Source organism: Neophocaena asiaeorientalis, unplaced genomic scaffold (genome assembly GCF_003031525.2).
Source record: "Neophocaena asiaeorientalis asiaeorientalis breed wild unplaced genomic scaffold, Neophocaena_asiaeorientalis_V1.1 scaffold523, whole genome shotgun sequence".
Taxonomy (NCBI): Eukaryota; Metazoa; Chordata; class Mammalia; order Artiodactyla; family Phocoenidae; genus Neophocaena; species Neophocaena asiaeorientalis.
In genome coordinates, this window is record NW_020175436.1 from 1,750,195 (window position 1) to 1,775,129 (window position 24,935).

The 24,935-nt window shown below is 50.1% G+C and overlaps 1 protein-coding gene across 1 annotated transcript; it reads right to left on the bottom strand.

Moving 5' to 3' along the window:
• Positions 1 to 4,366: 4,366 nt before the first annotated feature.
• Positions 4,367 to 19,284, bottom strand: CLU (clusterin). Its single transcript, XM_024767747.1, has 9 exons — positions 19,136 to 19,284; positions 15,566 to 15,682; positions 14,100 to 14,248; positions 11,771 to 11,941; positions 9,850 to 10,261; positions 8,682 to 8,786; positions 5,752 to 5,981; positions 4,865 to 5,034; positions 4,367 to 4,613 (listed from the first exon to the last, which is right to left on the bottom strand). Exons 2-9 carry the CDS (start codon positions 15,642 to 15,644, stop codon positions 4,604 to 4,606), a joined length of 1,326 nt encoding a protein of 441 aa, XP_024623515.1. The 5' UTR covers positions 15,645 to 15,682; positions 19,136 to 19,284; the 3' UTR covers positions 4,367 to 4,603.
• Between the last annotated feature and the right edge of the window lie 5,651 nt (positions 19,285 to 24,935).

Consider the following 24,935-nt stretch of genomic DNA (forward strand, 5'->3'; position numbering starts at 1 on the left):
TGACTGGAGGGAGAGAGGGCAGCGAAGCCCAGCCATCAGCGGAGCCGGAGTGCAACTCTGGTCCTTCTCTCAAGGTCCGCGTCCGCTGTCAGCCCCGGAACAGGGATTCATGCCGCCCCCTGGTGGCAGCTGTCGGGATCCTTCGAGGTGCGGGCGCAGGCGGGGCAAAGCGTCCCCCTCTGACCTACAGGCAAGAGGCTGGCTAGTCCCAAACCCTAAAGCGACCAGGAAAGCCTCAGAGAAGGGAGCAAACCCCGAGGGACGCCCTGGAGGAGGGGCAGTGCCGAGAGGGAAGAAATCTCTCCACAAAGATAGGTTTCACAGTTAGAAGGGGTGTCTCTGGGTCCGCTACTAGGAAGATCTTACCTGTAGGTCTCCAGTCACTAAAATGAGTCCAAAGCAGGAGTTATTCCAAGGATGGGGCAGTGGAAGCTGGAAAAATAGCTACGAAAAATAACTACGAAAAATAGTTCCGTGAGGAACCCGTGAACTAAGGGGGAAAAAATACAAGGCAGTGTCTGAGTGAAGCTGCACTAAATACCCAAGCCTGGCTTATCTTCGTTTCCATCCTGAGTTTCTTTCCCCATGTGGCAGGATCAAGAGCGGCCCAGACATTTCCAGAAAGTTCCCAAAAAGAGTTATCAAAATTTTGGTTTAAGTTTTGACATCCACAAATGGATGTTTTTACATACACAGAGTGAGAGAATGTTACACTAGGCTCCAGATAATTGCTATTTTAAAAAATGATACCTTGGGACTTCCCCTGGCAGTGGGTCCAGGGGTTAAGACTCCGAGATGCCACTGCAGGGGGCACGGGTTCCATCCCTGGTCAGGGAACTAAGCTACCCCCATGACGTGGGGCACGGCCAAAAAAAATTTTTTTTTAATTAAAAAGAAAGAAAAGGAATGATACCTTGTGCACTCTGGGCAGGTGGGTTGGGGAGGGGTCGCAGGCTTGAATCTGGGAAATGAACAGCTTCCTTCGGTGCTGTCAGTGCATCTCTGTGATTTTATACCTGTGCACGAAGCCCTTCCCAAAGAAGGCAAAAGCCTCTTTATGGATGTGAGGCTGGAGTAATTGGTCCACCCATCACCCACACCTGTGTGGCGCTCAGCGTGGGTCAGGTGCACGTTTTTATTGAATTGGGCACCGAAGGGCCTGGATATCAAGAGGAGGTTGTAGGAGAACTTCTGGTCCCAGCTGAAGGTCGTTATCGTTACTCCTTTGGTGCTGGAGGCAACAAACAGATGAGGGCAAGTAAAGTGCTGACCTGTCTCCATTCCCTCTCCTAGCCTGAGTGACTCCCCTTGCCCAACCTTGGAGTGGACTTGACCTGGCTGGAGGCAACTGTTGACCGAGGCCTCAGAGTGGTGGGCGCAGGGCAGGAGGCGCTGGACCAACGGCCGTCACCCCACCCCACCCTACGCAGTGTCACCCTCCAGGAGGATTCTGACAGAGGGGTCGAGATAACCCAGCGGCAAACAGAGAGTTCATTATTAACCTCGTAAATTGTTCCACTTGGCCTGGCATTCGCTTGCTATCATATTGACTGATTTGGTAATCGTCAGTTCTATTAATAAATTCTGCAGACCCGAGTCCCTCTCGAGCTGTCTTTAGATACATTTCATACTTCCTGGGTTTGCCAAGCTATCCTGTCACAGCGAGAAAACCCCGGGCAAATGCCGGGTCTAGAGAGGATACTAAGGTGGGAGCCTGGCCAGCGAGGGCCCCATGGACCCCAGAATCAGACCTGGGTTTGATCCCAATTCTGCATGACTGCAAATAAATGGTCCTTATTATGTCTACACCCGCACTCCCAATTACCTCTCCCCGAGCCACTTCCTGGCTGCACCTCATGCTCAACTGTGGATGCGACTCCGGGAATCTGTTTATGGTGGAGTTTCAGTTGCTTTGGAGGCACAAACATGAAACAATTTGATTCACTCTGACCACTGTTCCCGTCACTTAATAGCTCATGCAGATTGGGTTTTTTCTTCCTGAAAAGGTCACAGTTACTAAAACGATCCAAAGTTTACTATGGAACGTCACCCTTGCATCCAAAGCAAACTCTTCCCCTCCCGCATCAGAGGAGGAGGGCTGGAGGAGGTGAGGGGCACACAGGCTGCCCTCCTCCGGTTCTGAGCAGACCAGCGGCGGGGCGTGTTCCCACGCTGGACCCCGACGTCCTCCTCGCTCCTGGTCAAGCTCCTCTGAGGTGAGGCGGGGTCTTGCTTGGTCTGTTGACCCGGGCCGCTACTACCAAGGGGTCTCCTCTCCTCCTAGACAAGTGGACGCTGTCCTTGGGCCAGCCTTGGACTTGGTGCGTGTGTCCTCCTTAGGCCCCTGCCAGCAGTCTAAGCCTCCAGCGCCCTTGGGGTGGGACAAAGTTTCTCTTCCGTGGTGAGCATTTTCCTCCAATCCCGTCACTGTGACTCTGTGACCTTGTAACCCCAGGGGAGGTGATGCCTAAAGGAGACTAATTGGAGGCCTTTGGGGGAAGGGAAGCCCGAACCAAGGGGCCCCTGTCAAGCCCACCCTCACCACTAGGTGGCGAGCTCTGCTCGGCTCACTCTGGCGGGGCTTCCGGGCTCCCACGGCTCCCCTATTCCCCACCCCTTCAGAGTGCAGGGCTGCAACCCGGGGTCCCCGCCTATAGTCTCTGTGGACCACAAGGAACTGGGGTGGGGTCTTCTCCCCTCTAGGCCTTCCTGTCACAGGGCACTTCTCTAATGAAGGCTACTCCTGGAAGCCTTTGTGCTGTGCAGGGGGGAAATAACCCCTGCCCTGAGGGGAACTGCAGGGACCCAATGGGATTGCCCAAAGCAATTAGCCCAGGGGTTAGAGCACGGTGGTTGGCCCAGGGCTGCTAGTTACAGTTGCCCAAGCGGCACACGGCACAACTCTGGGGTCGTTGCACCTCATCAGAGATGATATCTAATTACAATTTTCTAGCAGAAGGCTTTCAAGTGTCAACGTAGAGGCTGACAGTGGATTTGTGCCACTCCCCTGGCCAGGCAGAGGACAAGCCCTCTCTTCTCAGAACATCAAGCCCTGCTCCCATTCTGCTGCAATGATCCTGGAAGCCAGAAACCAACATCTCATTTCCTGCCTCGGACTTTCTAGGGCCTCAGGCTGGAACTTCTGTTGGGGATGGAGGGACGTCCACGGACCCTCAAACCAGGCCACTGTGCAAAGAAGGAAGAGGGTGGGGGAAAGGGGTCCCAGTGAAACTGAGTCAGCTTTAGCCTCTGAATTTTAAGGGGCAGGTCTAGGAGAGTTTAAAGGAGGTTGCGTAAAAAGAAGCAACAACTTGGTGTAGTGACTGCCAGCATCCAGCAACATAATGGAAAACAGAAAATAATTTTTGAAACATAAGCTGTGGCAATGATGTAATATATAATTTACAGTTATGGTCATTTTAGCAAATGCCTTCTGAACCATAACCCTAATTAAGTTTATGGTATATCTTTAAATGAATCACCCTAACTTTACTCTGAACTTCCTTGATAGCAATACTAAAGTACTAGCTTCTGTGAACATATACTGAGCCATAGAGTTTGTGTGGCAGGGTTGTTGATAACTTGGAGAAACAAGGAATGGTAAACTAAGAATATTTTAAGCTTCTAATTTACATGTGGACTTTGCTACAAACCTTGAAGCGTATTTGATGAACAGAATTCTGTAGAGAAGATTCATAAATGGAGAGGCTTCTTAATGTGAAGTACCACGGTTAGTCACTGCCACCTGCTGGCAACGTAAGGTCCTGCAGGCCAGCTATGTTTCAGAGTGAGGGGTGAATAGTCATCACGAGAAACCCAGGCAGAGGAGAAATTCCTGGGGTTGAGGGAAAGATGTAAAGTTTGTATAGACAGACAGTGGCCAATCAATGCCACAGTCAAGAAGGTACCTCAGGGGATTCTAGGCTCTTACAGCTAAAAGAAAATTACCTCGTTTTGTTTTGGGGGGCACTACTTTTTCCATAAGGAAAATATCAATTATGTATGGAAATAACTGGTATGCCTTATTTTTACCCCTTCTGCACCCTAATTTTCAATGTATTCCTTCAGGGTATCACCCCCGCCCCCATCAGAATATGTATCTGCTTTATAATGGAATGGAAAAGATTCATTTTTCAGAAACGTATTTTTAGCTGGCTATAGGGAACATCTCTCTTCCTAAAAGCAAGAAATCTTTGAACTGGGTCAACTTCACTGTCCCACTCCTTTTATGCTCAACTATATGAGAACATACCATCTTAGCCATTGCTTTTTCTTTTCTCCTTTTTTCTTCCACACCCAAATGAAAGTGTGTGGGAGATTTTAAAAAAACAAAACAAAAATAGCATAAAGAGGACACAGCAGAGCATTCAGATTACAAGGCGGTTTATTGAGTTAGTGGCATGCGGGGAAGTTCTTCCCGTGATCAGCAAATGCAGGCATTACAGTGCAAATCCAGAGGGAGAAGCTGGGTGCGGTCAGGAGGGCCTCGAGCCCAGGGCCTGGTCAGCTGGTGACGTGCAGAGCTCTCTAGAGGGGGCTGTGGCTCATCGCGGGGGCAGTTGGACGCAGACACCCCCCTACTTGGAAAAGCAACGCTCACGTCTCACTCCTCCCTGAAAAAGAAGGCGGGGAGGGGAAGGTGAGGCCTGATATTCACCGAGAGGCAGCAACCAACGCTCCAATTCTTATCAACCCAGAAGAAACATCCTCCAAAGGAGGGAGAAAATTCCCAGTAACTTCGTGGCTCCCTGCCTGCGCTGTGGCTACAGGAGCAGCGATTCCCAGGCCAGGTCCTCTGCCCTCTTCTCAGTCCCCAGGGACCTGATGGGCCCAGAGGGACCGCAGGTGAGGCCCGCACACTCACCTGCTCTTCTGGCGGTATTGTTGTAGCGCTTTCTCTGCCACAGTCTCCATAAACTTAGGACTGGAGACTTCTTGTGGGACCGTCACAGTGAAGGGGTAGGAATCAAAGAGCTTCACAACCACCTTAGTGAGGCCAGAGGGAACGCTGGGGTCGGAACTGTGGGAATTCACCTAAAGGGAGAAAAGTCACGAGAGGGTGGAAACAACGGTCAACACGGACTCATTTGGCACCTGAAGTCAGGCTTATTAATTCAGATCAGTTGACCCCTTTGCTTTTTACTCACCTCGACACCTATACAACTTGGTGAACAGAAATGCCCTAATTCAGAGACCCTCGTTTGTGGGTGTAAATGTCATTCACGAAGGACCAACCTGGGGGAGCCCCACCAAGTAAAACATGTTTCCTTTGAGGAGCCACTGGCCACGTGGTGGTAGAAGAGGAATCAGGGAAGGAAAAAGAAAAGGCTCCCAGCACTAGAGGGAAGCTTCTTATCACTGGAGGAGAACAATGGGACAATTCATGAGCCATCCTAGGCAGGACAGGGCAGCAAGGCAGCTCCCCGGAAAGGGCACTAGCTCTGCAGCCGGGCAGACAGGTTCAAACACCCAGGTGATCACCCTGCAGATAGGAGACGCTGGGTAAGATGCTGAACCTCTCAGTTTCCTCATCTGTAAAATGGGTTCATGACATTCCACGTCACTGAGTGATGAGGTTTCCATGCACCACTGGACCTGAGGTTTTTGTTTCCTGCCATATGACAAACGCTCAGTGAAAAGCAGACATGCGCTCTTGAACATCTTCACCCCATTTCAGCCCTGGGGGAGGATCACATGAGCTCCAGACAACACCTTGAGCCCAGCTTCAGTGTGTGGCCAGGACAGACTCACCGTGGAGACCTGGAGATAGTGCTGGCTGTCGCTGTGCGTGAGGTTGGCCAGCTGGGACACCCAGGTGAACTGCTCGTTCAGCTGCTTCAGCAGGGAGGATGTGTTCAGCATCTTCTGCTGGTAGGACTGGAGCAGCTGGTCGTACAGCTTGCTGAACTTCTCCGCCAGCTGCAGGGACATGTTCAGCTGCTGGCGCAGCTGCATCTGAGAGGAGTCGTTGGCTGAACAGTCTGCCCGGAGATTAAAAGAAAAAAAGACAAACGACAGAAACGTGAAGGGAGAGCTAAAAAGGGATGAAAACAAATGGCAACCAGTTCACGCAGCCAGGACCTAAGGCAGAGCTAAGGCAGAGCTACTCCAAGCTCCAGTCCACCAAGCGTTCGCTAGCAGCCCAAGACAAAACAGAAGGCTCGCCCCGCATGTAAATCAGCATGTGCGTCCTTCATTGAGAATGTCTTGCCCTGGGAGACGACGTCATCTGAACTAAACTGTCTCAGTGACATCACTGATTTCTCTTTGGGTGCAGGACCCTGTCCCCTTGGGGACCAGCAATGAGGGGCACTGCCCACACCTCAAGAAGCACGGACCTCAGGGCTCCATGTGCTCAGACCTCACTGCCCTCCTTCCCTCCGTTAGTCATTGCAGGAAACGGTGGATGTTACTTGTAGCTGCCATGGTACCTGCTATGTACCAGGCACCACCAAGTACACTGGATAGCCGTGATCTCTAATGGTCAGATGTATTCTGACGTTAAGTGTTATCAAGAATGAAACTGAGGACCAGAGCGGTAAATCATTTGCCTAAAGTCATAGGATGAACGATTTGTGAGGGCAGGATGTTGAACCCCGGGCTTTAACTCCTAAACTTGGGCTCTTCCTACTCTGAGTCTGTGGCTCTGGAAAATTCTCCAAGCTTGCCTATATCTATAGAGTTGGAAATTCTGGCCCCAGGAGCCTGGGTAGCAGAAGAGCCAGTCAGGACCCTCGGGCCACAGAGCACAGTAGCCTGGGGTTGGGCATCCGGGCTTTGCCCACCTGCCCACCATGGCTGGTCGCCAAGCTCACCAGAGAGCGGGGAAGTTCATTGCTTTTGGTCACCAAGTGCCCACTGCAGGTTGTCAGGTGGATAAGGGCTGGGAACTACCCACTCTCTCTCTCTAAAAACTACTGTTTTTCTCTCCCTTGATTTTTGAAAGATATTCCCCAAAAGAGCACATCAAACCCAAGCACGTCAGGGGAAAGGGGGCGTTCTTTGCACACTTCACCATGGTGGCTTTAATGATTTCCACTAGAATAAAATAAAATGTCAGGTGGGGCAAGACATAGGATTATTAACAATAAACTGGGTTGAAAAAGGTACATAATGACGAAACTTAACTCTTCTTACCAGGGAATCATTGAAAATAAGGACTGTCATTGAGAACTGGGTAGCAGTCTAGAGCAGTGGCTCTCACCTGGGGCAGTGCTGTCCCCAGGGATATTTGACGAGGTCTGAAAACCTTTTTGGTGTCACAACTGGGGTGAGGGTGGGAGGCTACTGGCCTCCAGTGGGTAGAGGCCAGGGATGCTGCTAAACATCTCACAGTGCACAGGACAGCCCGCCACAAAGAAGGACCTGGTCCAAAATGCCAGTAGTACCGAAGTTGTGAAATTCCAGTCTGGAGGTCCCGGGCAGCACCTGCTCAAATGGCTGCAAGCACCTTAGATAAGGGGTCATAAGTCTTCTTCAATGTAGAAAAGAAAACCGCTGTTTCAGGAAGCTGTGATCAGTGAACATTAAGATCAGTGCCAGGGGCGCCAATCTGAGCTTGGGGATCTGTAGGTCTCTTCTTCTGGCCCTAACGTGACTCTCTCATGGTGTGATTTACACTCTTCTAATCGTGGTATTTTATGGGATAAACCCAGGAGGTTGTGTACTCACCTCTCGCTTCTTCATAGGTCAGCCTCTTACAGCACTTGTATTTCTTTTGCAGTAGCTTCTAAAGTCACAGCAATGAGACTAGGAATATTTAGCTAGACTCTGAAGGCCTGCCCGGGCAAACCCAAAAAGTATTACGTAAGAGCAAAGCCGTAAGATCGATCCACTCGGTACAAGGGAAACAATTAACTTTTTCCAAGCATAGACTGTTGTGGGCCAGGAAGTGTTTCGCCGCTTTTATAGGTGTTATTTCCAAGTAAGAAGAATTTAGTCCCCCTGATAAAACCGAAGGAAACAGCAGAAGGGAGGTATTTCCTCTGCCTCAGGGACCAACCTACCAAAGGTAAAGTTGCCGGGAAGCTAGGGTACCACTAGGAGAGACCCACGTGTTCAGGGTAGAGAACACAGCAGCACTGATTGGGAACACATCACAAACGCCCCCAGGGCGTCATGTAATCTTGGGCAGGTCACCGAACCTTCTCTGACTGAGTGTCCTCCTCTGTAAGACAGGGGTGATAACTGTGGCCACCCCGGTTGTTCCAGGAAAAAGAGTAAATGTTTGTAAAGTGTTTACAAGAGTGTTTAGTAACACACACATGGGAAGAGTTTGTTTAACAGAATCCACACTGCCTAAACTCTCACTGTCTGCGCAAAACACGAGGACGTCTATTAGGTTTGGCCCTTGGGAACAGACGAACTGAGGGAAGTCAAAGGATGACAGCTCTTTAGAAAAGCACGGCAGCTCCTGCCACCGTCAGCCTGTTAACCGTGAGCTGGATCATGTGGTAAGCACCTTGTATTCTGTCCGACTTCAGGGACAGCCCCTCATCTTAACCCGCGACCCCAGATGGGGACCCAAGCAGAGCTGGGCAAAGGACTCCCCCACCCAGAGTCACAGCTGGAAGGCAACAGGGCTGGCATTTGAACTCCCATCCGTCTGAGCCCATAAAAGCAGCCCTAGTGAGGTGCTGGAGACCCGAGGACACAGGAGACCACGGGGCCCCCCGACTCACCCATGGACAAGATCTCCTGGCACTTTTCACACTGGTCCTTCATCTTCAGGCATCCCGTGGAGTTGTGGCGGATTTCCTTGCACACGGTACGGTCACTGCTGTTTTCTGGAGACACACAAGGGCAAGTCATACAGAGCGACACAGAGATGGATCACCGCCATCTCCCAGAGCCCGTCCACACTACTGTCTGGCCCTTTGACATGGTTCTGCGGGCAGAGCAGGTTGGACTCTGGTTGTCTGCCTGCAGACACAGGCTCGGATCGGGGCTCCCTGCAGCGGGACACGCAGGTGGTCCCCAGGGCCCCCTGAGCTGGGTTCGGCCCCCTCCCCCACCACCCCCACCTGCTGGCACGTCTCCTGCCTGCTTGTACTTCTCTTTGGCATCATAACCCGTTCTGCTCTGCATTCTGTCTGGCTCATTTCTCTCCCCGGGTCAGACAGCAAGCGCCTTGAAGGCAGGAATAGGATCCACCTTAGAACCTCCTTATGACACAGGGAGCCCCCCATTATGGATGTGCAGTCAACTCCTTGCTCAATACCCTCCTGTGTTTCCAATCCGTTTCAAGCCACAGCACCGTGCTGGTCAAACTGTAGCATTTAGGAGATGGGGTTGGCCAACAAGTGTCTATTGGTTCAATGAAGGAAATCACTTCTGAAAAGTTTCGGCTTCTCGTGTCCATGTTAGAGTTCCTTCATTCAAAATACATTCATTGTGTGCCCATTCTCTACCAGACCCTAAGGTTACAGCCACAAACAGCTTTCTTAACTGTACCATGAGCTGATTATATAATTTGTCACCAATATATGCATGGCGTCCACATAAAGCCACCTGAGTTCCCAAGACAAAGGGGTCTAGTTCTCTAGAGGAAAGAGTCAATGTCATGCCCTCCAGGTGCTGGAAGGAGCTTGGTACACTCGAAAGAACACAGGTTCTGAATCCTGCAGGGCTAGATTTGACCGGCTCCCACTTTATCAGCTGTGAACCCTTAGATATGCTCCTTCACCATCTTGTCATAGTTTTCTCCCCATCAAACCGGGATGAGAGCACCCCCCCCCAGGTTTCTGGGGGTAGAATTCAGATGACACATGCCAAGCCCTGGCCACAGTTCTGAGCATCTAACGGGTTAGCAACTCAATGAATTGTGATTTCCCATCCCATCCTTCTAACCTCCTGGGAATTCCGCCATCGGGAAGTGGTAGGGAGTTCTATGCATGTGGTCATCCATGGCCTGCTGGGCCTGGTGGATCATGTCAAAGAAGGGCTGAAACACGTCATGGAAGTTCAGGGGTTCCAACAAGGGGAAAGGCATGACATTCCGGGTGAAGCGGGACTTGGGATTGAAGAAGAGCGATCCCCTTGGGAACGAGCCAAAGGGCGAGTAATACTGAGTGTCCTGGAACTTCCGGGGAAAGAACCGGTCCTGGAAGAGCTCGTCCATGATGTTGGATGCACGGTTGAAGCTGTCCTCCATGACGTCCATCACGTGGCCCTGCTGCCGGTCGTTCTCCAGCAGGGAGTCGATGCGGTCACCATTGATCCACAAGTAGAAGGGGGAACTCTGGTTCAGGAACTCCTCGAGCTGCGACAGAAGACAGGAGACAGTCAGGGGTGCTTCCCCCTTGTCAAGACGGGCCAGGCCCGGCCCCTCCTGCCTGCACCCGGGGCAACTCAGAGTCACAGCAGGCGGCAGAAGGCCAGGCTGGGACTGGCTCCCCATCTCTGAACTGTCCAGGTCAGTGCCTTTCCTTTCTACCGACCCCAAGGGGAAGAGCTTAGGAAGACCTGCGAGGCCGAGAGAGTCACAAGGCCCGTCACATGAGACTAGTCTGCTGTCCTCTTTGGCCACTGGTGATCCCCAAGCCTGCTCAGCCAAGGGCCAACTGACGGGATTCCTGGAAAGGGCAAAATTCATGAGCCCTAGCTGAGCAAGGCCTGCAGGACAGGGAGGATCAATAATAGGGTACTAAAAATTCTTAATTCCTTTTGTTTAAGTGGATGCAGGGATCTGCCATACCGTGGAGCCATTTGTTACATTAGGCAGCTAATAATTGCTGAATGAGAGTCTTCGGAAGATGGCAAATACCTGGCACAGGTGCTTTTCATGACTCCAAATTACTGCACTCATAGCAGACATTACCAATTGATCACAGCGCTCTGGGCCGCAATGCAGCCAGAACTAATCAATTGCATCCGGCATGTGAAATGAAGCTGTGATATTGTGATTTATAATAAGAAATATATATTTGGTCTGGTCCTTGATAAAGAGGTCCTAAAGCCCTTGGAATTTCCTGTGATAAGAGCAATAAAAGTGTCTTTTGTTATGTTAGTGAGGTGACTTTTCGGAAAGCACCTAGGGACGGGGGCTGGTGGCCAGGGGAGCCAACCCTAGGATTAGAGGGTTGGAACTTTCAGCCCCACCACCTGATTTCCAAGGAGGGGAGAGGGGCTGGACCTTGAATCAATGACCAATGGTCAATGATTTAATCAATCGTACCTATGTAATGATGCCTCCATTAAACCCAAAAGGATGGGCTTGGGGAGCTTCTGGGTTGATGAACACATGTGCCAATGAGATGCAGGAGACTGTTGAACTCGAAGAGGTGATGGAAGTTCCCCATCCTTTCCCCATCCCTCCCGCTGGGCATCTCTTCCATCTGGCTGTTTCTGAGTTACATCCTTTTATAACACACCAATAATCTAGTATGTAAAATGTTTCTCCGAGTTCTATGAGCTCATCTAGCAAATTAATTGAACCCAAGGGGGCGGTCATAGGAAACTCTAATCTACAGCCAGTCCGTCAGAGACACAGGTGACCACCTGGACTTGTGATCGGTGGCTGAAGTTGGCAGTGGGGATGGGGAGGCGTCCTGTGGGACTGAGCCCTGAGCCCGTGGGGTCTGACGCTGTCTCTGGGTAGACAGGGTCAGAGCGGAGTTCAACTGCAGAACACCCAGCCGGTGTGGGAGAAATTCTTGATGGGGAAATCCCCACACTTGGAATTGGGTGCAGAACCAAAGAAGCATATTCAGTCCTCCTCACTGCCCAACCAGAGCCCAGGCTGTGCTGAAGAAGCGGGGCCCCTTGTCACCTGTTGGCCCACCAGTCCCGAGCCGCTTCTGCAGACACGCGCGTAGAACTTCATGCAGGTCTGTTTCAGGCAAGGCTTACACTCCTCCCAGAGGGCCGTCATGGTCTCATTGCACACCCCCTGGGACGCCTTCAGCTTTGTTTCAGAATCCTTGGTGTCATTCAGGGCATCCTACAGGAGGACCGAGGCTGGGTTAGCAACAGAAACCATGGCTTTCCCTTCCCCAAGCAGGCACCGTGGTGCTGGCCCCCCGGCCCAACCTGGCCACATGGGGTGCTTATTTCCACCCCTGCTCTGGCTCACGTGTTCCCAAATCTGCCCACCTGGAATTCCCTCCCCATCTGGCTCTAAACATCCTCTCGTCTTCAAGATCCAACTGCTCCTTAGTCCTTTCCAGCCATTAGAGCTCATCTGGACAGCTCCTTTCTCTGACGCTGCACTTACAGTCTCTACTCCAGGACTTCCCTCTCGCTAATACCCCACTTCCTAGTCTCAACTTCTGGAATTTAAACGTCATCTTTCAAAGCTTCCCTGAATCTTATTTCTCTATTGCAACCATGGTCCCCGGCATGCCACAGGAATAGGTAAGCTTCCGAAATTAAAATCACCACTACTACCGAAACTCTCCAAGATGACCATGACATTTGATCCAGTAATTCTACGAGAATCTATCCCAAGGAATTCCTGCAATAAAGGAAAAATCCATATGCTTGAAGATATCTGTTACAATATTCATGTGTGGCAACAAAAATACTGGAATCAACCCCAATGCTCAAAACTAGGGGACAAGTTAAGGAAACTGTGGTACCTACAAAAGGTAGATAGGACAGCATTACAAGGGATGTTTGTAGTAAGTTTTAAGTATTATAATAAGCATTTTTCATGTTAAAAATTCAGGAGTTTGAGTATAGTCACTGTCCAAAAAGTATAGAGGAGAAAGTGTAGTAAGAAATAGATCAAATGTTAAGTGAATTGTCCTTAGGTAAAAGGGTTATGGAAAAACTTCTGCTTTTCTATATTAAAATCTTGATAAATGTGTATTACTCTTCAAAGAATTAAGTAGACCATCCATACCCCAAAGCAAAGCTACACTATGAATATCTGAATATGTGAGGTCTTCTCTTGCTCTGTGTCCCCTGCCCCCCTCGTCCAAGATGGGGAAGGCCACCACGCCTCCAACTGGGCCAACTCACAGGCGTCAACTCTGCTGCCCAATTCCTTTCTTTCCGGTTCGCATATTCCTCAACTAAGAAGTCATGGAGCCTTTTTCCAAACTTGATATGCTTTACCATAGAACCTGGATTGTCAAATATCAAACTCAATGAGAAGCGCAAAAATTCAAGAACAAGGGCTTCCCTGGTGGCGCAGTGGTTGAGAGTCCGCCTGCCGATAACGTACCGCAAAAAAAAAAAAAAAAATTCAAGAACAAGACTTGCTACTTCTGCACGGGCTCTAGGTTTCTCATAGTGTGACGAGAACTAATACTGATGCCAAGAAAGGCACTAAGTTTCAAAGAAAGTTAGAGCTGCACCCAGGCCAACATTTCCTTAAGTGGTTTCCATGGAATTGTGCTACAAGCTATCAGGAAAAAAATAAATGGTTCCATGGTCAATTCGATTTGGAAAACACTTGGATTAAATGAAGTTACACGTGCTTCCTTTACCGCACAACTTTTCTGAGTCTTTATAATGCTTTTACTCTATGCATCAGGGATCATGAAGGTGGCAGGGGGCCCCATCTCAGCATCTCTGTCATTAGCGGTAGGGTGGCAATGGGAATAGGCTTTGAGGAGACCCTGAAGGACATTATTGAGTTTTTAAATAAGCTCCCTATTGAATTATAGTGTTTTCGTTTTGTATGTTCACCATTGGACCTAGGTGTCTCTCTACGAAGTAGTCCAGAACTCTATAGAGACTTGGGCAATACAGCATGCGCCTGCCGTACCCCCAAAGCTATTGACCCTACTAGATAAGCTTCCTGAAGGTAGGGTGCCACCCCTCTCCTAACCTGTGACAGTGACAGACCCTACCCAAAGCCTGCCTTGGACCTTGCACATAGTCTGGGTTTAGAAAAATCTACTGAAGTGAATCTGGGCGGCAGGCCCTGGGCCAGGCTTGTAACAAAACCAGATCCAAGATCTCACTGCTTGAAGCTTTGAAAAGCAAATAAACCTTCCCTATTTGTTAACCACAGCCCCAGTATCAGCTGACACAACCAGAGAAGGCCTGTGGGTCACCATAGTAACCTGGCAGGGCATTCGGAAGAGCAAGGGCCCCTCCCTCCCTCCAGCACAGTGGATCAAGGTGGGGGTCACCCGGGCTCTTCTTACCTCTTTCTTCTTCTTAGCCTCTTCTAAGGAGCCAAGCAATGATTTGCGCTCTTCATTGGTCTGTTCTATTAGGGTCTTTATCTGTTTCACCTCCTTGAGAGCATTTTTAATTTCTTTATTAATGTACTTACTCCCCTCGGTGGACATTTCTGCAAGAAAAGAGCAGGGAGGTAGATGAGGCCAGAGGAAGGGATGGTGCTGGGGATATAACCCTGGAACCAGCTGGAATGGTCAGAAAGGCCAGTGGGCCCAGGGGCTGCGATGGCTGGGATCCTCCTGGCAGGCAGCCTTCCGGCCCCAGCTTTGCCCTGACACAGGTTCCATCCCAGGGCTCACTGTAGACCCAGGGCCAGAGGATCGATTACACCCAGCTGCTCAGAAATGCAAACCATGGGAGACACGCCCCAGAGGAGGGACAACCCAGTCTGCCCCCTGGAGCTCTGGAGAAGCAGCCTACCCAGCTGGAGAAGAAATTTTTCAAGGAAAAAAAAAAAAAAATCCTGGAAGCGTAACTGTTTAAGCATCAAAATATAAACTAGTGTTATTGTGGATACACGTCTTTCTGCAATGCAGTTTAAGCAAACATCTGAACTTCGCTGTTCCGAGGCAGTGTCAGGTGACAGGGCCACAGAGGTGACTTAACAGCACCATCCTTCAAGGAGACTGTGATCAGACACCACACCGCGTGGCAAATGTAATGAGACAATGTCACCAAAGTACCGAAAGTAACAGCCAATGCTTCTCTGGTTCTTATCCTGGGCCAAATGCTGAGCTGGACACTTCACGTGCATTTTATTTAATACTCTTGACACTGTCTTCACCCCTTTGCACAATCGAGGATAAAGAATCACAGTGAGATCAAGATACTTACCCAGGGTTATACAGCTGGGGAGGGCGGAGCCAGATTTCCACCCAGCTCTGAGTTCAACGCTTGGGTTTTTAACTATTACCCCAGAGAGTCAGTCAGCTCATAGGACAAGGGTGGGGCAGAGGGAAGATAGGTTTCAGGAAAGGCCTGGCAGCAGAGGGGAACCACCAGCTGGGCTCTGAAGGATGACAAGCCCTCGTAGTGAACGATATTCCGCCTTACCTGAATCCGGAGCGTTGGTTTTCTAGGTGGAAAGGTGGTGGATACAGGTAGTAAGTGCTATGGAAACTCAAGGGGAAATCCAGAGAGGCTCCAATGGTCCAGGCTTCATGGAGCTTCGTGGAAGAGGTGTGGATGCCGGACCGAGCAGACGGGGAGGGGAATAGCCCAACGAGCTGCAGTAGCCAGAAAGGGCTTGGGGTCTACCTGAAATTGCCTGGAAGCCCACCTGACCACTGAGAGCCTAGGCCGGCGAGAGATGGCTCAGAGAGGGGCCCGGGCAGAGCAAACCCGATCCGATGCACAGGACAAAGGTGGTCTTAACCCTTGGGGCCCTGACACAGGGAAGCATGCCAGGAGAGCACGCCTGGTCACTTACCCTGGAGCTCTTTGTCCGAGATTGCCCTGCCATTCTCCCAGCTCAGCAGCAGGCCCACGAGCAGCAGTAGAGTCTTCATCTCGCCTCCTTCTCCAATTCTGGAATCCTAGCACGCCTCTGTTTGCAGAGAACAGGGGACTGTCATGGTAACAGCTAGACAGCCCGCTGGTTACGGGCCCAGCCTGCTGCCTGTGCGGCTTCCCAGGAACCCTGCCGAGGCCTTGCCCTCCACTCTCCCCGCAGCTGGCATCACCGACTTTTTATCCCAGGGAAGTGACAAGAAAGTATCAGACTTGCCACTGGGCCCCTTCAAAAGAAAGTGGAGGAAGTGGGTACGGGGAGGAACCACAGGACAGCAGCCTGATATAGAAGAAACAAGAACTCCAGAGTAAGAGCCACTGGGCTCTGGTCCGAGCCGCCCTCCTCCTTCCTCCTTCTCCTTGTCCCCCATAATAGCTGACTATGCCTAAAAAAGGCACATGTGCTTTCTGCATCCAGAAAGGCCATCTATCTGATGATACCTGCTCACATCAAAAGAACCCTGAAAACACCTCTCTTGGGTCACTCATCTGGCCTCTGCCGTCCCCCTAAAGTGGGCACTGCAGCCCACAGCACAGACAGCCCCTTGCTGTCTGCATCACGAATCCTGCCCACAGCAGGCATCACCAATCAATCACAGCACTGTCCCCACCAAGGCTCGACACCTCCTGAAATTGCTTTTCAAGGGTCTGAGGCAGTGACAGCCTCTGGGTTGCTACAGGGAAATAAATCCATTTGTCATCCCTAGCGTGGATGAGAGTAGAGCAAGGCGGGGAGGACGGTTGTCTTCAGGGAAAAAAGGGGGGGGGAGGGCAAGGAACCTCCCCAGGAAAAGTCCCTGTGGGAGGACGTGCCACTCTGCTGTACCAGCTCCCTTTCACGCAGCCAGTCCCTCTAAGCCCACAGCAGGGTGTGTGCCAGGGTCCTCCCACCACCACTCGGCTAGCTGCCTTGAGCCCTGGACCAGCTGGTCTTACACAATGGACCCTTTCCCAGAAGCTGAAGTTGTTGCAAAACAGAAACCCCTCCCCCTGCACTGCCCTTCACCCCAATGCTCATCTGAACTCACCCGTTTCCCCTAAGAGAATGGGAAGGGGGTCTCCCCTTCCCGAAATGAGGCACATCCAGAAGCTGCTCTCTGCTCAGCAGGCCCATCTGGACCCTTGGGAGAATATTAATGAGGCAAGTCCCTCCTGAGACATAATTAGTAAGGCAGCCAGGCTGTGGTTCCCGAGCAGCGTGGGAGAAAAGAGCGGGTCACCGCCTTCCCCAGAGATGGTGAGCGGGCAGCTGAGCCAGGGTGCTATTTCAGGTCTGCGTGGCTCTGTCCTAGCTGCTCACTGAAGCCTGAAACGCCTCAAACAGGGACAGAGCCTTTGTCACGCCAGAGAGCGAAAGCTGGCGAGAAACACCCCTCCAGCAAGAGGCCCCCGATAGCAAAGACTTCTGAGAAATCCAGACACGAGCCTCTGAAATAGGTTGGGACCAGAAGACAGGGCACTGGGTCCTGAGGAAAAGAGAGACAGGACAGCCAAAGGCAAGAGCTCTGGATGAGAAGCCTGGAATCCCAGCGGTCAGTACAGGATCTCCCACCAAGAGCCTGGGGGCCATGGGAGCCATCGAGTTCCAAGCTGGGAGAGAGACCTGTCATCTGCCCAATCCCTCCACCTCAGAGGGGAGGCTGAACCCAGAGACAGGATGGGGCTTCCCAAGGCCTGCAGCAAGCTGGTGACAACCCCAGGATGAGGACTCAGCCCTCCCAAACCCCAGTCCAGTGTGGTTTCCTTGACACCAAGTCACTTAAATCTCTGAGCCTCCGTTTCCTCACCTGTAAAATGGACCTAATAGAGATTTTAGAGATGGGAATGTGTTCTGTAAACCCAAGGGTCTCATGTAATCATAGGAAATTCCGACTCCTTCAAAATTGACGTAGGATCAATCATGGGCATGGGCAGTATCTATCGGGGAAGTGGGAGGAGATGGTGTGTTGGGAGAGGGACAGAGGAACTGAAGCAGGTACACAAAGGTCACCTGTGGTCCCTCCCCGACTGTGGGCTTTGCCTCAGTGATGTGATCAGCTCCTACGAATCACCCGGGAGCCTTGCTATAATGCTGATTCTGATTCAGAGGCTGCTTTTCTAATAAGCTTGCAGGTGATATCGATACTAGTCCAAGGCCAGTAGGAGAACAGCGGCTGCGTGGCCAAACTGCCCTCCCTTTGCACTGACTCACCTCCCCACCCATCTCCTGGCCAGGGTGCCTGGTTGCCAACTGCTCTGATTGAACAAGCCACTCCAAGGCCCTCCTTTCCCCAGAGGAAGCCGTGGGGAGGACATGGTCACGCAGCTAGTAAGCTGCAGGGTTTAAAGCCCAAAGCCCAAGCTCCTCTCCTACTGCCTCCCCAAATGCAGAAAACTCAAACAAAAAGAAAAATGAGAAAATAATTCACCTGTAATTCACACCATGGAGAGGCAAACATTAGCACTGTGGTATATTTCCTCTTTTCTATGCATTTGCATACAATCGGATCCTTTACATCCACTATCTTCAAATACTCTCTAAAAGCACACTTTTGTGGCTGTGTAATAGAGTCCTTTTTCTGATGTACTTTATTTTGCCATCCCACGAGGCCGGGCATTTAAATTATCTATAATTTCCCACTATTATTATCATGAACACTCTGGCGAGCATCCTTCTATAGTATCTGTACTTACTCTTAAATTCCAAACTTCACTCTTAAAAAAAAATAATAATAAGTTTCTTTTTTTCATTAGGTCCAGAAATTCTGGAAGGTCAAGGCTTGGGTTCTAATCCCAATTCTGATACCTATTTGCTGTCTATCTTTGGAGACGGTCCTAAACCTCTCCAGGCTTCAGATTATCATCTATAAAATGAGACAGTTGAATCAGATGTCTGAAGTCTGATGGAGGTTGTGTGATGTTTCTCTGATGTACCCTGGTGCATTAGGAAGCAGAAAGAGTAGGATTTCAGTGGTTGCAACATATACTTAAATCAAAACATCATTACTTATAAACACACAATCCAGAGAACTAGAGAATTCGCGAGCAAACAAGATGACTCATGCGCGCAAGCTGACAACCACCCCTGGAGCTCAGTACCTTTCCAAGGAAGATGCTGCAGGAAGGCTGCAAGTGCAGGCCAGCTCTGCCACTCACTAGCCTGGCCTCGGGCAACAGCGTCAGTCCTCCAAGTGTCAATTCCCACATCTTTACAAAAGGAGGATCCTTACATCTATCCCGTTTACTCCACAGAATTGTGGTTGGAGCTGATGAACAAAGGGCTTCCTGAGTCCCTTGCCTGTCTGCCGGCAATTCGGTCCCGGCTCGGCCGTCTGGTGATGGGGCTCCGACCACTTCCCTTCCCTGGATCCGCGACTCCATCTAAAGCGCCCCTCTGACAGCCCTGTGACTCCCAGTGGCCGTCCTCTCCTCGCCTGGGTGCCGCCCCCCCGCCCGCTCATCAGTCCCGGCCAGGCTCTGCACAGGGGCAGGAAAGGTGGGGACATCTCACCGGTCAGCGGTGCCCGCACGCTCCTCCTGGCGACGCCGCGTGCACAGCACGGTGAGGCGCTCGTATTTATAGCGCTCTGCTGCGTATACACCCACTTTGGGGCTGGCTGCAAACCTGCATGACTCACGCCCAAAGAATGCGGTAGAAAGCACCGGGAGCTTTCTGGAAGCCGGTGCGGGAGGGGGTTCGGAGGTGCGGGCGGGTGGATGTCCGGTGCAGCACCCGGCAGGGGGCGCGGGGGCGCGTATCAGCACCGCGAAAGGCTCCGGCGGAGACAGACCCTGGGGTGCGGGCGCGCACCGCTGCCGGCTCTCCGTCCCCGGGGGCTCAGAGCTGGGGCACGGCGCCCCCAGGAGGGCAGAGCCTGAATTAACGTGCAGAGCTGGCACCCAGCTCCGCAGAGATGGAGGGATGCTCTGCGCCCCTGGCTGGTGCCTCGTCCCCAGTAGAACGTCAGTGTTCCGCTGCCCAATTGAACGTTAATCTCTCGCATTCAACACGCGCCACTCCTCTGGCTCCATTGAAGTAGAACAGCGTCAGAAATAACATGGGTGTGATGGAGAGGGATGTCGTGCTAAAACACAGGAAGTACAAAATGCCGGCTTCCCGAACCACCACCTGACCTGGTGGTCCTTTGGCAGACCTGCTGGCCGGGAGGAAACAGAAATGTGTTTTTAGGGATGAACACAGCATCCATATGGGGAACTAGAAGGCCTCCCAGGCTCCTTGACTCCTGGACGTTAAGCAAGTATTTTCCCCATCCACTAGGGACCCAGCCAAGCAGGGCGAGCTTCATGAGCACGGGACCCTGCCGCCCCACACTTGGTTTGAGGAGCTACTGCCCCAGTCTTGAAATTCTTAAGAGTTTTTGAACAAAAGGGGCCCTGCGTTGTCATTATGCACGGGGCTGCGCAAATTATGCTGCTGGCCCTGCTTACAAGGGAGTCACTGATCTTCACCAGCCCCAAGTTTCCTCCGCTGGCTCAGGAGAAATCTTGCCAAAGGACTTTTTTTTTTTTTTTTTTTTTGGTACGCGGGCCTCTCACTGTTGTGGCCTCTCCCATTGCGGAGCACAGGCTCCGGACGCGCGGGCTCAGCGGCCATGGCTCACGGGCCCAGCTGCTCCGCGGCATGTGGGATCTTCCCGGACCGGGGCACGAATCCGTGTCTCCTGCATCGGCAGGCAGACTCTCGACCACTGCGCCACCAGGGAAACCCTGTCAAAGGACTTTTTTGGCAGGGGGCTTTGATGTGGCACAGGGATAGGAGGCGTCACACCACGCTCTGGTGGGGAGGGGACTAACTGAGAAGCCCCTCAGGCATAGCTACTTCTTGAGGAAGAAACAGAGCCACGCACTCTGACGCTAGGGTGTTTGAGCCCCAGGAGAAAGGTCCAGGGGCTGGAGGGTGGTTCTTATACTGGCTGGGGGAGATGGGTCGGCAGGGCAGGTATAGGCAGCTTGGTTTGCTGGCTGACTGAAACCCCGCAAGATGAAGGGCTCAGAGGAGAGTTCTATGGCCAGGGGCTGAGTTGTCCTGGTCACAACTTTTGAGATACAGCCTAAGGCCCAGTCCCTGGTCGCCCAAGGTCCAGGGGCAACTAGGACCCCACCCTTTTCAGGAAGGAGCACAGAGGGAGCTTCTAGGCCTGTGAGAAAAAGAGGATGGGGGGAGGACCTGAGCTGGGCGCATGGAATTCTGACCACAGTCTCAGCTCTGTCCCGAGGCTCTGGGTGACCTTGGTTGGACCAAAGACTTTAACCCCCACTCCTGAGTTCTCAGCTTCTTCCTTTTGGACAATGAGGAATCTGGAATGTATCGTCTCTGAGGTCCCCTTCACCCTAACCCAAGGCAATGCCAAGTGAGAGAAGGTCATCAGCTCAGAAGGAAAAAAAAAATCAATAGACAATTGGGAACAATATTTCTCCCCTGAGGCTTCACTTTATCTTCCTTAAAAAGTCGAATTATCAGGCTTCCCTGGTGGCACAGTGGTCGAGAGTCCGCCTGCCGATGCAGGGGACACGGGTTCATGCCCCGGTCCGGGAAGATCCCACATGCCGCGGAGCGGCTGGGCCCGTGAGCCATGGCCGCTGAGCCTGCGCGTCCGGAGCCTGTGCTCCACAACGGGAGAGGCCACAACAGTGAGAGGCCCGCGTACCGCAAAAAAAAAAAAAAAAAGTTGAATTATCAGTAACAGCTACATTTTCTATGGCAACTGCCTCTTCCTTAGCATCTTATCAGTGCCCAAGGCCAGAAGTCTCTCTGAGCACGCTCCTTGTAACTTTTCTATCCTGCAGCTCCCCCAGCATCTGGCACAGGAGGCACAAATCTGTAATAATTGTATTTTTAAAAATCGGACTTTGGAGGACAAGGCAAGGAGATCTGCCTTAGTCAGCTGAAGTAGGGGAAGGGAGGAGAGGAAGAAGGGTTTGGGAGAAAATAACATGATTCACAGCCATGACTGCGGTCCTCTGGGAAAGATCACTTGATGACTCTAGCTCACTGCTAAGCACACAAGGCTCAGAAGATTAAACTTTAAGGAAAAGAGTTCACCATAAATGCATCACTGGATTTGAAGTAGTCTAAGTAGATCACAGATGCCAGTTGGTACAGCCCTCACCCAATACTTGATTCTGGTTGTTTTGTGGGGTTTTTTTGGCATATAGTTGATTTACAGTGTTGTGTTAGTCTCAGGTGTACAGCAAAGTGAACCAGTTAGTTATACATATACATATATCCACTCTTTTTTAGATTCTTTTCCCATATAGGCCATTACAGAGTATTGAATAGGGTTCCCTGTGCTCTACAGTAGGTCCTTATCAGTTATCTATTTTATATACAGTCATTTGTATATGTCAGTCCCAATCTCCCAATTTACCCCTTCCCCACTTTCCCCCTAGTAACCATAAATTTGTTTTCTCCATCTGCAACTCTATTTCTGTTTTGTAGATAAGTTCACTTGTACCCTTTTTTAGATTCCACTACTTGAGTCTTAACTGCCCATTCTTAACTACTTGATGCCACTGCTGCCACATTCCCATCAGGTGGTCATCCTGCCTCTGTTTGAATGCCCCTGGCAACAGGGAGCTCACTACCTCCATGGGAGCAACTGTCTAGTAAAACCGTCTACAGAGTTAGCTGTGTGTAGACTTTGTTGAGTCAAAGTCTGGCTCCTGCAAGGGACAACCCCAAGCCCAGCTCTGTCCCCTGGAACCACACAGAGAAAACCCAATCCATCTCCCGGCTGCTGGCCCTTCAGATATTTGAAGGCAGCTAGTCACTTCTCCCAGTGGTGCCCCGGGCTCGTCGCTGCCTGCGTCATCATTTTGGCAGAGGCTGCTGTTTAATCATTTTTCTCCCATCATGGACTTAGGCGGTCGGGTTTGGGGTTTGGGGCTTGATCTTTTTCTTGGAGTCGGGGACCATCGGAGAGGGGGCTGGGGGAAAGTAAAGAGCTTTACATTTATCTGTTCATCTCTTAATGCTTTGCCCACCCTCCCTCCCCTGCTATGCGATGTCTTTGCTATGCACCCCACCTTTGCCACCGCGGTCCAGCTCTGCACCACCAACAGGGCGGCAGCTTAACCACTGCTGATAGAAGTGGAACAAGTTGGAAATGGACAAGAACAGTAAGTACCCTGTTGTGCCTCCCATGTTTGAAGCTTGGGCAGCTAATACAGTTGTTTATTGTTACATAACAAACCACCCCAAAATTTAGTGGCATAAAACAATCTTTTTTTAAAAAAAAAAAAGAATCACTCTCCAGGCTCTAATTATTATTTGGGTGTATTCAGTCAATCATGGGCTGATAAAAAGTCATGGATAATCAAATCAGATGAGATAAAATTAGCCCACAGCTGATGTGGAGGCATCCTGACTGCTTTTTCAGGGCCTACCTAAAGTCCAGAAACATTCACTCCATCCGATATGTTTCCCTTATCTTCCCAAATAAGATCTCTTTGGGAAAAATCTGGGGCTAGTCTCTCCTGAGTTGCTTATCATGGACCTATAAGTAGACAAATCTTTCTTAAACTATCTTCACTGTTCATCATATTGACCAAAATCCAAGGATGCTCAAGTCTCTTACAAAAGTGGCATAGTGATTGCATATAATCTACTCACATCCATATACTTCTTGCTTATACATATTGTAAGCAATCATCTCTAGATTGTTTATAATATACAACACACTGTAATGATATGTAAATACTAGTAAATACAATGTAAATGCTATGTAAATTGTTATCAGAATCTCAGTAGATTCAAGCTTTGCTCTTTGAAACTTTCTGGAATTTTTTTTTTTTTTTATACGTTCAATCCATGGTTGGTTGAATTCACGGATTTGGAATCTGCAGATACAGAGGGCCAGCTGCATCTCACTCCAGGGCTGGTCAACGCTAACCTTTAGCTCCAATTCTTAGACTAATGGGCGTTTTTTAAAATTGGGCTCCAGGTCCGCCTCAGGTCAAATCTACTTTTTCCACAACCACCTGGAATCCAACGGATAATTATTTTAGATCAGTGATTCTCATTGGAACTGTACGATATAATTACCTGGGAACTTTAACAATTAACCATGCCTGAATCCCGCCTCCAGAAGTCATGATTGAAGTGATCTGGGTGCAGCCGGAGATTGCATCAGGACTTCCTAAACCCTCCAAGTCATTTTAATGCACAGCCAACGTTGAGGACCACTGCTTTCCAGTTTATGAATTCCTAGCTTACACTTTGCCCCATCTGATCCCTACTGCATCTCTATGTCATTGCTAGAGTGTGTAGAATTAGTCTCACTTTATAGAAGAGAAAACTGGAGGTCAAAGGAATCTTAGTTAGCAGGTTTTTACACCGAGTTGAAATCTGCTTCCTTGCACCTCTTCTCTGTCCCCTGTGAGACGGCCCTCTAAGTATTTGAAAACAAATATTCTATCTCAAATGTACTTCCTTTTCATAGAGTGAGGTCACCAGACCCTCGCTCTGCTTGTCCCTGCCCCTGGGGTGTTCCACCCTGTCATCGTCTCTCTAGCGTGGCTTTAGGAAAAAACGGAAGACACCAGCTTTGGTTGGCCAGCTGAGGGGGCAGCGATCAAAGACTATCACTACATATGATTTGATATGAAGTTCCTGGAACCCCTCTGCTTACTTTTACATTATGTTTTAACAAACTGTGATCCTCAAATTGGTTTATATTGGCCCCCCGGGGCAGGCTATGGTATGCCGGCTGTACACAAAGACACAGAAGCAAGTGGCTCTAGTTTTACTCAAAGATTTAGAGAGAAAAGTTAATATTTAGTGAGTAATCAGTCTTCATTCTCTCTCTCTCTTTCTTTCTTTCTCCCTGTCTTTTTTCAGTTCCCCTCTAAATCTTGTGCTTCTAAAGCAATGGATGTCTATTTACATTTGTATTTAGGATGTGTGTGTATGTATAATATATATGCATAATGTATACTACATATATAAATGTATAAGGGATTTTTCTTTTTTCTTTTCTCTTTAAAATAAATATAAAATCAGATTATATATGCTGCTTTGCAACATGCTCTTTTCCACTTAATAAAATATTATGGCTAGCCCTCCAAGTCAATGCTTAGATAGATCTTTTCAGTAACTACTGTACATATTTTATTCAGCCATTCTCCCATGCCAACTTTTTCTGTCACCATAAGCTGTACCACAATAAACGGACTTCTGCATATATCCTAATATGTTGGTGCCTTTATTGGTATAAGAGATTCTCAAATTGGGACTGGAGGGTAGAAGAGAATGTTTTGTCTTAATGTTAATACATACTGGCTGATGATTT